Source organism: Zootoca vivipara, chromosome 14, assembly GCF_963506605.1.
Source record: "Zootoca vivipara chromosome 14, rZooViv1.1, whole genome shotgun sequence".
NCBI lineage: Eukaryota > Metazoa > Chordata > Lepidosauria > Squamata > Lacertidae > Zootoca > Zootoca vivipara.
The window spans coordinates 10,112,530-10,126,336 of NC_083289.1; the positions used below are offsets into that span (position 1 = coordinate 10,112,530).

At 46.2% G+C, this 13,807-nt stretch overlaps 1 protein-coding gene across 2 annotated transcripts in view; it reads right to left on the reverse strand.

Moving 5' to 3' along the window:
• PPCDC (phosphopantothenoylcysteine decarboxylase) overlaps positions 1-13,807 on the reverse strand; it is a 35,983-nt gene that overhangs the window by 12,448 nt on the left and 9,728 nt on the right. For both annotated transcript variants that reach the window (XM_035131951.2, XM_035131952.2), the window contains exons 3-5: positions 11,018-11,113; positions 7,982-8,110; positions 6,196-6,364 (exon numbers count right to left, since the gene is read on the reverse strand). In XM_035131951.2, coding sequence (XP_034987842.2) covers positions 6,196-6,364; positions 7,982-8,110; positions 11,018-11,113 — 394 coding nt within the window. The remainder of the gene's footprint in view (positions 1-6,195; positions 6,365-7,981; positions 8,111-11,017; positions 11,114-13,807) is intronic.

The following is a 13,807-nucleotide window of genomic DNA, read 5'->3' on the forward strand; positions in this document are numbered from 1 at the left end:
CCTGCTTCCTAAGCAGCAAGGAACAGGAAATAAGAGGTCAGAAATATCTCAGGACACAAAGGCTAAAGAAATGGATTTAAACTTACCAAAGAATTTAATTTGACCACTTTTTGTTGCTGGTTTGGTGGAAGTGTAAATTGCTGGGTTTCTGGGTAAAATCTAACCTATTCACCCTTCCCTTCCTCTATTCAAATGGTGACTTAGCCAACAGCTGCAACACTTTCAATTGGTACAATGGATTTCTAAATCATGAACTCTGTACATGCACAGAGACTATGTCAGCTTGAAGAGAAAGAGAGGAGAAAAAGAAGGTTGTAACTTAAGAGGTGTCAAGGTTATACTCTGCACATGAAATATTATTCAAATTTCTTAATGTAAAGCGCCCTTCACACTTGGAAATTCATAGAAAATAGCTGTCTTCTCTTCATACTACCCTGATGGTCAGATCCACCCAGTTGACAGACAGACTATGCAAACTAAGGCTCTGTTATAAGAATTTTAAGGTCACATATATAATAATTGTTCATAAAACATGTACATGAATGTACAGGCACATGTCTGAAGCAGCACAGGAAGACAGGCCTGACTGACACCATTTTGACTCTCTGAGCAGGTGTTCCTCTGCAAGGAAGAAGGGGGTGGGGGGAACCTTCTCATTGTCTCAGGTAATCCCTGGCATCCTGATACCCGAGTGCCAGACAAAAGGGTGTGATTAACTTGGCTGGGAAACGGGGAAATGTAAATATCTCTTGTTGATTGGGTTTTGGGGGCAGGGGGCAGGGTCCAGACTGCTCAGATTACTGCTACCAGACCTCCCCTTTCATGATGTACCTATGATGAATCTAGGGAGGGCGGTCTTGGGCTACACCCCTTCTGTGACGTATGGGTCCTTTTCCTAGCTTCCATTTATTAAATCAGTTTTCCATTATTTTCCCATTCACCTTCAAATCTTTAAGGTTACAGTCCAATATTAACATGTGTGGTCTTTATAATGTCTTCGTATTAATTGATAGTAACTTTTTCCTTTTAATCTGATATCTTTGTGTCCAGTCCATCTGAAAAAAAATGTTGTTTGAGTGGTAATCTAAATATCATTTTGTTTTATTTATGCAATTTTTTTTGCATTTCTACCTTTTCTTCCTGTACATACGAATGTAGCATCTAAGTCATTCTTTCCTGTAAATAATAATAGTAATAATAGTCCCTTTCAAACAGGATACGCGAACCTCAAAGAGAATTCAGAACCACATAAGGAAAATGTTAATAACTTATCAATTGTGTCCTAATTAACAACATTTTTGTCCTTTGTTTCCTCCACAGCCAAACTAGGTGAAGTAAACTAAACAGACTGAGTAGACAATAACAGCAGTAATTAAATATAAATGATAATAATAATATTTAAATGAATAAAATGCTTAACTATGATGAATTACAAGGATATTTTCTCTCTTCGACCTCAAGACTCTGTGCCCTAGGATTTAAAAGCAGCCAGAATTGTCTCAAGCTCACTTGATGACCTCAAGACATACAACTGATATATAATTTACGTTGTGTGATATTCGACAAAAACATTGAACTACTGTACGTCTGACAGTATGTTATTTACACAAAAGGGGGGACGCCCCCTCCACACTTGTAAATTAATAGAAAATTGCTATCTTCTGGTCACTGGGCAAATGCTTCGTCAGTAAATGCTTCCTTGAGATGTACTAATCTCACATTTACCTCTACCATATACTGGTATTAATCCTGGTGTATTTTGCCTCTTGTTTTCTTCCACAGCAAAAAAAAAAAAAAAAAAAAAAGAGAGGAGATACAAACAGTAATCCCTTTTATTCTTTTAGTCTTTCTTCCCTTACAGGCATTCTTCCCCCCTGCTATATAAAGTTGACTTCCCTCTGTTTTGGGCTTTGATGCTTCTTTTTAGGTTGCAAATAATCTGCTTTCATTTATTTATTTATTTTTCCATTATGTCTATGAAATTAACCTAAGTACTTCCAAATACAGTATTGTTTTGTAACTGCATTCTGTCAGGTAGCACCTTTAAGTTATCTTCATAAAGTTCTCTTTTAGCAAAAGAACCAAACAAACTTAGCAGGTAATAACAGTAGTAACTATATAGAAAGGCGATGAATAAAATACTTAAATGCATTAAGATTTTATTGTTTACAGCTTCCCAAGAAGACTCTGGCCACAACAATCACATTCCAAAAGGATATGGACTGACAAAAAGGGGGGGGGAGATGAATTGTAAGGACATTTTCTGTCCCTTTCTAACCTCAAGCAAATGTGCCAAATGGCTAAAGATGTGTGAAAAAGGCAAGAACTGCCTCAAAACCACAGATTTCCTCAAATACATCCAACTGGGGTGGAATTAATAATTGTATGTTGTGTATATTATGTGTTATTATGTAGAATTGCTGAACTATGTCTGATAGTGTGTTATTTCCATGGGGGGAGGGGGGACCACAGTTTTTGTGTAATTGTTTTTATGTTTACCATACTTTTGCTTTTACCCCATTGGAGGGTTCTCATGCATTTTTATACTTTCCAGTAGATCAGGCTATTGTTAAGACCAATTTATTAAGTTAGACCAACTTATCACCACATATTCTTGTCCCACCTGGCACTCTGCAGTGTGCCAACCTTCTCTACACATCTTTTTTAATTGTTTTAACTCATTTGACCAAAAAAAGAGGCTTCAGAATCCATGAAGTCTGGAGACTGGATTTCAGTTAAAGTGTACCAGAAGCAGCCACTTTGACCACCTTGGGAGGGACCATCTCAAGTTCTCCTCACCTCACCCACTGCTCTAAAATAGGGGAGAAGAACTCTTGGCTGCATCACACTAGGTGTAAGAAAACAGTACCGGACCTGAATCGGGACCAAGATCGGGCCCAACAGACCGGACCAGACCAGGATCTCCTCTAAACCGCTTTGGACATCTGGACCTCGGAGATAGTTCCAGACCCCAACACCATCAAATTGCGCCTAAGACGTGAATAGTTCCTGCCGTCTATCTTCAGCCTTCCTGCCGTCGCTTCAGCCTTCGCTTCGCTCCTGCTTCCTGCCATCACTTCAGCCTTCGCTTCCCTTCAGCCTTCATGCCGTCGCTTCAGCCTTCCTGCAGTCGCTTCAGCCTTCGCTTCGCTCCTGCTTCCTACCGTCGCTTCAGCCGCTCACTCGTCGCTTTGTTTTGACAGTTCCTGCTTTGACAGCTGTCAGCCGCTCACTCATCGCTTCGTTTGACAACTCATGCTTTGACAGCTGTCAGTTGTTTGTCGCTCCACGTTGAACTGAACATGGGTCCCATCCTTTACCTCCTTACCCTGTTCTTCTGCTCTCAACCTGCCTTGGTCCTGTCGGACCAATGCTCCAGACTGCAAGCTGACTGCCACTTCCTCGACTACCACACTGTAGACCTAGGGGGCGACCACAACCCTGACCGAATGGGGGATTTCAACTTCTGTCACCCGGGTTCCCAAACCTTACTACGTCACTCGCTGGTGCCTAAAATCACTGGGACTCAGTACTGGGAACTCTCTATATGCCAACCTTTCCATGGAACAACAATACTACCATATGGACTGTGCTAATGGATCGTACCTCCTCTATGGACAAGGTGAGGCCCTTCGCCACCCAAATTGGACAGAAATAGAGCAGGGAGGGGCTGTGCATGTTTATACTGACAAGCAACACCAAACGGAAAACCTAATGTTTGGGTTCCAGTGCCTCCTCTTGACCCCAAAACTTTCAAAGCCCCAACTACAAGGGATTTGTTTGAGGCGATTTTGCTGCCTGTGGAATCCTGGACACACAGAGGGCTGGAAAGGGGGAAGAGTACCTTGAGGGTTGGTACCACCCCATAGGCCCTTCACCCACCTCTCCAGTATGGGACCACACCGGACCACAGCGCTGCGGGGAGATTGCAAAGGACATAACCCTCTTAAACTCCTAACCCCCACACCCTACCAGTACAGCCCCATGCCAGCTCGGAGCAGATCCAACTTTTCTTGAACCTGATTTGCTTTATCACTCGCGACTTACCGGCGGGAAGGCAAAGGAATAAGGGAAAATCAAAATCCCTCCCCAAACTCTCTGACGTGGCTGCCAATAGGGAAACATGGGGCAGGGCACTATTCCCTGTGTATGGAGCTAGCTCCAACCATGTAGACATCTTAAACTTACAGGCGTACTTTTAAAATTCATGCAGAAGGCAGAACAGAACAGAACCGAATTGCTACGGACTCTTTATTGTCCAGTGAGGGCGGGACTTGTGCCCTGATCAACTCTGAGTGCTGCACGTATGTCACAGACCAGACTCTACATATTCCGGGACACTTGAACAATATCCATAAGTTGGCTGGACAACTGGAAGCTATTCAACATGAAGGACTTTCGGACTTTGACATATGGGGCTGGCCCCCCCCCCAACCTAGGATGGTTATTTAAAGGAATTGTTTTAGTTTATGTGTACCTGTGTTTTGTTGTGCCATGCATTGTATTAACCCTTGTTGTTCCCTGTTCCGCTTCTTCCCTGACACAAACCCCTCAAATCTCTTTCCCTAAAGAACTTATTCTCAGCACCGTACCCTCTTCCCAGAATATGTTCAGATGCGACACTTGAGGAAGGAGAATACCAGATCACAGAGCTTTGGCACCCAGGACCCCAGGGAAGGGCAGGAAGGAGCGGAGAAAAGATTCGTTGTTCTTTCAGAACTGGGTCACGAATCTATCTCCGAATGGGGGACTGTTAGGGAATTTTATAGGGGGGGGGCACCCAAACGAGGCTTCATTTGGGAATCAAGATTGGCACTAATGCCCTCAAGGGGACCCCATTTGATCCTACAACACCACTCTAGTATCGCACCAACACGAACCCCTCAAGATCAAGCCCTGAGTAATAAAGGCTCCCTTTCCTACCCTTTCTCTGTTGCCTGAGACTCTATGTAACCATATTTCTTTATGAATGAATACAGTGTATCTTTATTTCTAAATATTTCTAGAAACCTCCTTTTTGCGACTCTGGCCAAGGGCTCTCAGGGATGCAGGAAACAGCCATAATCCCTTAAGCAAGAGGTCAGGTAGCCAGGGTGGTGCTCCTCTGCATATCCATAATCCATTCAGGTACCATCTCCTGCCATTCCCAACCCTCCGAAGCCAGAGGCAATACACACAACTGGACCCATTGTTTCCCCCCACCAGGTACTCAAGGATCCCTTCCCAGATACTTACTGGTACTTGCTTAACAATGTCCTGGGACATCCTTATGCTAATCCTGCTTACCTCCTGTTTACCTGTATGCTAATGCCCCTTGCACCTTCCCCTTTTCTGACGTTTTACCCTGTCACAAGTGATGTATGTATGATGCTTTCGATGTGCATTATGGGATGGTGGTGGGAAGTTTTAAAAGTTCTTGCAGCCCTGTTCACAGTGTTCAGTCTGGCATTGAACCTGCTGCGCAGTAATAAACCTTGCTGTTTGCTCCGGATCATGGCTGGACTCCTTCCTTTTATACTCCGCAACGACCACAGGCCCTTGCCTGATGAGCTGGGTGGCTGAGCATTCTCGCACCCAGAATTTTGCCCTAACACACCTAAAGGCGCCAGGTGAACTTCCTTGGGCAGAGCATTCCACAGACGGGGAGCCACTGCAGAGAAGGCCCCGTTTTCATGTTGCCATCCTTGGACCACTCGAAGAGGCGGCACATGAAGAAGGGCCTCAGAAGATGATCTCAGGGTCCGGGTAGGTTCATATGGAAAGAGGCAGTCCTTGAGGTATTGGGGTCCTGAGCCGTTGAAGGCTATATAGGTCAAAACCGGCACTTTGAATTGGACCCGGAAACTTAATTGGTAGCCAGTGCAGTCAAACCAGGATCAGCGCCATACGCTCAAACCATCTTGCTCCAGTGACTGACAGTGCAATCTTAGACATGTTTGCTCTGCAGGGTTCAAGGGGACTTACTCAGAGGTAGGTGTGTATAAGATTGCACTGTAAATATTGGAAGCTTTCTTCAAAAGAATGTGTAGCAATTTCTGGATGTTCCCGGAGTGACTCAAAGGAGCCCGGCAGCATCTTTGAAAGGCAGCATGGGAACCATCCCACAGAGGCAGGGTTGCGTACTTCCCGACATCCCCATAATTTCATTTAAAGGGAAGGAAGGATGAAGGGAAAGTGTGCTGGCTATCTACCAACCTTCGTCTCCACAGACGAGTTTCTTCACGATGCAAGGAACCTCCACGTAGCCAAAGCTCTTGAGCTGATCCACCTGCTGAGCAGTGATGGGGTGCTCCCACATGGCGGTGTTCATGGCGGGACAGAAGAGCAGCGGCTTGCTCAGATCCCAGGCACGGATGACGCATGTCTGCAAAGGCAGGCAAAGCATTGGACAGCCTCTCTTGCCACATGGGTAGTGTATCTGCAGAAATGCAAGCGAGGAAGGAACGGCCCATCCCATTCCTTGGCTGACAAGCTAGAAACGACGACCACAGATGAGTCATGCTACTGTTCGCTGGGGCTTCGGGACCCAAAGATCCCCAAAGCGATGAGCAGCATACTCATAAATTGGCTCACAACAATAGCTGAAAACAATTCATAATGCAAAAAGAAAAAAAGAAACAGCAAAACAAGAATGAAATCTGAAAGGTGAGTTGAGTACCTGAATGCAACTAAGAAGGAAGTAACAGAGCTTAGTTGGGACAGATCTCACTGAAAAGCTTGGGAAATTGAAGCAAAGTTTCGACTGGCGTCTAAAAGCCAACAAATGTAGGCACCTGGGACATGGCAGTCCCAGAGCTTGGGTGTCACCACAGAAAAGGCCGTCCTGAATAGCCCCCCACCCCCACGGGTTGTCTTCATCTTAGTCTGACTCAGAGTAGACCCACTGAAAATAAGGGTGCTACGTTAGCCATGCCCATTAATTTCAACATGTCTACCCTGAGGATGACAAAAGCTGGATACAACCAAAGTCCAGTCTTATGGAAAAAGGTGATCCTTCCAATTCCCTGGTCTCAGACCACTTAGAGCAGCCTTCCCCAACCAGGTGCTCTCCAGATGTTTTGAACTTTGACTCTCATCAGCCCAAGCCACCGCAACTGTGCTGGCTGGTACTGATGGCAGTTGAAGACCAAAACATCTGGAGAGCACCTGGTTGGGGAAGGCAGGCTTGGGGCTTTTAAGGGTCAAAACAAGAACTTGGAAGTATTGCCTAGAAACATGGTATTAAACTCATAGGATGGAATACAACTACACTAGACCTACTGAAATTAATGGCTCTAACTTAGCAACGTTCATTCATTTCAGTGGATCTGCTTGGAGTAAAACTTAGCTGAACACTACTCATAATCATCATGTAATCATTAGTACCCGAAAGATCGTCTCACCCCATATATACCCAATTGATCACTGTTCTCTGTAGTTGAGGGTCTCCTGCAGATTCCATCTAATCAGGAAGTACTTTCCACACAATGTAGGAACTGGGCCTGCACTGTGGCGGCCCCTTCCCTTTGGAATACCCTCTCCTTAAGAAGGCACCATCTCTATTGCCTCTCCAGTGCCTCCAGAATACTTTCCTCTTTCAACATGCCTTTTAAGCAGAGATCTTCCCCAGTCTGCACCTGTATCGGAAATGTTTATCAATATGTTTTCGCTGTTTTATCTCTTGTTGTTTACCATCCTGAGCACCTCTGGGAAGGGTAGAATATAAATTTAATTAATTTCATTTTTAAAAAATTAAGTAGCCATATTCCACCCCAAAATGATGAAATGGGCACATAGGCAAAGAGCAAGGGCATGGAGGCATGAATCTGAAGCAACTTATTTTGTTTCTTTGCAACACAATCTAGTATGTCCAGTTCAATATAAGAGAGTGTAAACATGAGCCTCAAGCGAATGGACAGAAACAGAAGCTTGGCAGATACAGGCAGGCATCAGTGGTGGGGACATCTGCATGAAGCATCAGACGAAGCTTGCAGAAACTCACCAGTAAGTTGTCGCAGAGGCCACTGGCCATTTTGGCCAGGGTGTTTGCATCCAGTGGAGCCACCAGCAAAAGGTCAGCCCAGCGCCTCAGGTCAATATGTAGCACAGGATCCTCACGCTTTTTCCACAGCTGCAGAAAATACTCTCAGATCAGTGAAATCACCTGGTATGTTTAAGTACTGTACATTACCGTGTTTCCCCTTTTTTAAGACACCGTCTTATAACTTTTTTCCCTCAAAAAAACACACGGTGTCTTATTTTCAGGGGATGTCTTTTTTTTTTTTTACGGTGCTACAAGACTTGGTTTTGGGAAGCAAGAACTGTCTATGGATAGATCCGCTCTGGGCGCCGGCACTGGAGCCCTATCGGTTGCAAAAGCTGACGCAGATTGCAACGTAAAAGAGGAGATACTCAAGCTGTTGCATTGGGACACCTTGCTGGAAAAAAAGGAATATCTCCCCGTTCGTGACACTTTTAAAGCCTTCCCTTTGTCCCCTTCCCGAGCTGACTCTCCAAACATTAATGAACTCCCCCCTCCCTTGCCCTCCTCCCCTCTAAAGTGGCTGCCTGCCTGCAGGGACGATGAGGTGGGAAACCTCTTTGCCAAGTTACCGTAGAACAGTTAAGAGAGGGATGCAGGCAGACGGACAGATTGCCCTCCTCGCCACCCCTCCAGGCTCCCTGCGCTCCACCGGCAGCTCCTCTTAAGAACTGGGGGCGGGAAGTGATCCTGCCGAGGGATCTGACTCCGCAGACTCTGCAGGGGGTGGGGCTGTTTCATCCAGCGGCAGGCTCGCAACGCCCCCCTCGCCATCGCTAGGGCTGCCGAGGCTGGATCGCGACCCTCGTCCCGCGCCTGCGCTGTGCGCCAGGTTTTGCACGATCCGGCTCCGCGAGTTCCTAAAGAACTGCGAGATCGGAACCCGCAAGTTCCTAAAGAACTGCCAATGCCGCCGCCATCTAGGCTTGGCGGGGGCTCGGTGAAGTTGCAGCCTGACGGCCCAGAGAAACAGCAGCCCGTCACCTACGCTGCAGAAAAACCTCTGGAATCGTGCGGAAGGGCTAGCGGGCCTCCGGCCACCACTCTGCTTTGGGCCATGCGGCGCACAACGTTCCGGCGGCGCAGCTCCTGCCGCCGTAGTCGCCCCGCTGCCGCTCTGTCTTGGGCCATGCAGCCCACAACGTTCCGGCGACGCAGCTCCTGCTGCCGTCAGTCGCCCCGCCGCCGCTCTGCCTCAGCCATGCGGCCCACAATGTTCCGGCAGCGCAGCTCCCGCTGCTGTCAGTCGCCCCGCCGCTCTGCCTCGGCCATGCGGCCCACAATGTTCTGGCAGCAGGGCTTCCGCTGCCTCCCGCCGCCGCTCTGCTTTGGGCCATGCAGCACACAACATTCCAGCAGCGCGTCTCCCACCGCAGTCAGTCGCCCCGCTGCCGCTCTGCCTCGGGCCCCCTCCCATCTGGTCTCAAGCCTCTCTGAGGTACGTCTTATTTTCGGGGTATGTCTTATATTTCGTGAAAGCATAAAAACCCTGCCATGGCTTATATTATGACTACGTCTTAAAAAAGGGGAAACACGGTATATGTACAACACACTAACAGACACTAAGCCCCACTGCATGTTGCAAGATACCTGAAGGTTATGTGGAATGTTTAGGGGCAAGAGAAATTCTCTCCTGGAACCACAGTTAGCAAAATGCAGAACAGAGACAAGACAAAAGGACAATATGAGTGGACTCTCCGTATCCTTATCACAACAAAAAGACTGATACTGATGAATTGGAAAAATAAAAATGCAGCTCTCTTCTACAGTATTATTGGATTGAAGACTTATACAAACTTGCAAGATGTGGGCAACTTGCATATAAATGCAGACTTGCCATGGATAAATTCAGTGATATTTGGAATCCATTCTTACAAATACTGTAATAGTTTAAGATCTGGTGAAGTACTATAACAACTTTGTAAAGTATACAGTTTTGGAGGTCCCACCCTCTACTTTACGTTCCCTCCTACATGGATGCTGTTTCTCTTTTTCTCCCCCCCCCCTTTTATTTACGTCCCACCATGTGTAGTGCACATATAATTAGGTCCTTTTTAACTTTCAATAAAGATGAAATTTTAAAAAGAAAAAGAAAAATGCAAAACAGAATCAAGACACCCATTCTCTCTCTCTCTCTCTCTCTCTCTCACACACACACACACACACACACACACACACACACACACACACACGACACCTCTAGAACATCCTGTGCTCTGTAAAGTTGGCATGGTACAATTAGACCATGCTTGCAATTCAAATCATACCAGGTGTGCAATGCAGGACACTCTGCCATCTGCCCCGAAGGAAAGCAAATTTCAAAGGTGAATTCTGCAACCTGAGAAAGTTATTATCCTTTTGCCAGTATACACTGTCTACTCTACACAAATGGGAATTGGGGTGCAAACCAGATCCCCTTTCAGCCAAGGCTCTATCTGGGAGTTCGGATCTGCTACATGCAAAGAATCACAAGAGGGAGGCAGCACACTAGCTCCAACCCCTCCTTCGCTGACCCTGTCGCCCTCCAAGAGTTGGAGGGCTAAATGTAGGGAGTCTGCTCTACCAGCAGAGGATTCTCAGGTGATATGCAACTCTGAACTTCCAGGGTCCTCAATCATGCAGGGAATCTCCACACACGGAAAGGGTTGCCCGCTGCAAAGGGATGCCCTTTCAATATGGGAAGGCGCTTAAACCCGAGAAAGGTTGGGGTTGGGCAGCAATGAATTGCCAGTCTCGTTTTCTCTACTTCCCTTCACACTCTTAAAAAATCCAGTATGCTTCCATTTTTAAAAAGGATGCTGATTTGGGAGAGGTGCTTCGCCCTACACGTGCTGACATCTCCAGGTAAGAATGGGAGAGAACCCTGCTTGAAATCTTGCAGAGCTGCTGCCAGTCAGTGTAGGCAATACTAAGTTAAATGGAGACCAGTGGTCTGACTCAGTATAGGACAGCTTTCTATGTTCCTAACTGAAAAGTTAAGTGGCATTGAACACCAACCTGCCATTCATCAGAATCGCTGTAGAGGGTCACAGGGAGCTCCTGAGGGTTATAGAAGTGCTTTGCATTCTCGGTAGTCACCACCCGCACTTCCACCTGGAAAGAAAAAAAGGGGAGGGGGAGCACTGAGAAGGAGGAAAGAAGAGAAGCTATTCGAGATAAAGAGTTTAACTCTTTTGGAACTTAAGTTTTATTTCTACTCCACTGAGCTAGTGGAGGTACAGTCAGATAGGGCCACAGAACCAGATTCCAAGCGAAACACATCTGAAAAGTTAATTCCCATCAGCCTTGCAATTAAGCACTTGCCTGACAGGTGACTAGGTAGGTGAAAAGGAACTGGCATGCAGGTGAGGGAGCAGGCTGAAGGAGGAGCGATGGAGCAGCACCCCCACCCTCCCTCTGTGCACAGCAAAGAACTGCAAAGGGCCGCTGAAGGAGGGATGGCATTCTCCGTGCCTCTTTAGACAACCCCCAGCAGGCGAGAACATTTCTCTGCAGGTTAAATCACTTCTGTAGACTTGTTTCCAAGGCCGATTGAAATCATGGGGGGCCATTTTCATACCTTTTGGGGGCCACGTGCCAGTAGCGAGGAAGGCCAGAGGTGAAAATAGGCACAGAGACAAGTGTGAGTGTTACCTTCATACAACAGATTGGCGTTATCTTTGTATGGTAGGCTAGTCTCAACATATTCCACCTAACACCCAGACAAGCAAGAAGCGTGAACAGAGTTCGAGGACACATTCCAGCAGTCAAGGAGGGTAAAAACAAGGCCAGAAAGGAAGGTGGCTGAGGAAAGTTTTTGGTAGGGTGAGTCCTAGAAGCTCAACAGATGTCTGGAGAGCAGGATTTGGCCCCTGGGCTGAGGTTCCCCCTGTAGACAAATGGCAAATACGTATAAGCTTGTGACCATGATAGAAACGTAGCACAAAATAATATTATGTCCATAAAAGATGAAAAAGAAGTGTATGAAAGACTACACTGTACTAAAGGTGAATATGACTAATATATACAATTATTAATGCACAGGATTGCGTAATGCAGAAAGAACAGGGAATTAAGGGACAGGACAGCACAGTATATATGCCAAAAACAGCAACAAGTTGAATACTGCCATTCTTCATTGCCACCTCCTATACTGTACTGGTACAAAATCTCTCTAAGGCTCCCACGGTTACCTGGGAGTAAGTCCCAATAAGCTGGATGAGACTTATTTCTCTGAGTATACATGTATAGCATCACACTATAAATTCCTAGTTGTTCTAACAGCCCGCCATTTTAACGTAAATATCAAGAGAAATGTATAGCTACCAATCAAGAGCAGACCTAAAGAAAAAGGAGAAAAATTCATGTGGGTCTCAGGTAAGAAACAGTGAAACACAGAAGTGGTCCTCTGGTGACAACGAGTAAAAATCTGAAAACAGGTTTCATTCCAAAGAATCAGAAGGAAATGCAATGCCAAAAAGGAAGCGATAAGGATTGGAGAAAAAGAAGAAACAAAACATTCAGTCCTGGAAAACAGAAGCTTTCCAAGAACTACTCCAGTGTAAACATTACCCAGGGCATTTATAATAAAGCAAGAGGGGAAATCAAAACATGAAGCCCCTTTCTCCTCTGTAAGAGAAATGGCCTGTTGTCTTTGTCCATGGAGTTTTCTTGGCAGGGATACTGGAATGGCTTGCCAGTTCTTTCTTCAGGTGGATCACGTTTAGTCAAAACTCTCCGCTATGACCTGTCCATCTTGGGTGGCCCTGCACGGCATAGCTCATAGCTTCTCTGAGTTATTCAAGCCCCTTGGATCAATGAATGGATTAATGCCTTACTACCTGGAAAAGACCCTGATGTTGGGAAAGATGGAGGGCACTAGGAGAAGGGGACGACAGAGGACGAGATGGTTGGACAGTGTTCTTGAAGCTACGAACATGAGTTTGACCAAACTGCGGGAGGCAGTGGAAGACAGGAGTGCCTGGCGTGCTATGGTCCATGGGGTCACGAAGAGTCGGATATGACTAAATGACTAAACAACAACAACAAGAGAAATGGCAAAAAACTGGAGTCCAGAAAAGACCCTCCCCACAACTGCCTTAAAAACAAAGTGAGATCTGGTGAATAAATGACTCCTCCTTTTCTATACTTCCCTTTGTCTTTCTCGTCCCTCCCATAAGTCACTTTCCCAATTAAAACTCATTCCTGTATAGATCAGAGTTGGGGAAGCTGTGGCTGGACTCCAACTCCCATCAACCCCAGCTAGCCTGGCCAATGATCAGGGATGATGAGAGTTGTAGACCAACATCTACAGCTCAATTGCCAGGATGTGAAAATTTTGCAACATCATTTAGACCAGCCTTCTCCATCCTCCGGCCCTTCAGGCACTGCTGGACTAGAACCCCCACCAACCCCGGACAGCAAGATCTATGGCCAGGAATGATAGGAGTTGTTACTCAACAATATCTGGAGACCATGTGGCTGGGGAAAACTGAATTGGACAAGTTTCCCTTTGTTTGCTTAAAGCAGGGAGACGGGCACAGTATAGGTGTCTTATCAGGGAAACATTCCAGGCCAAAGCCATGAAGATTTCCCAGCTGCTGCCGACCAAAGAGAATGCACAACTTTGCTGCTGCTGTTCATCCTAGTCTATTATTTAATGGCGAAACAGGGCCAATTAAAGCCATTAATCAGCCTCCCTTGCATTCCAGAATCAAGGTCGAGGGAGGCTCAGTTCTGCTATCCAAGCTGGAATGTAGTCATGATTGTTGATGAGCAACATTCTGGTTCAGAATAAACTCCAGATGC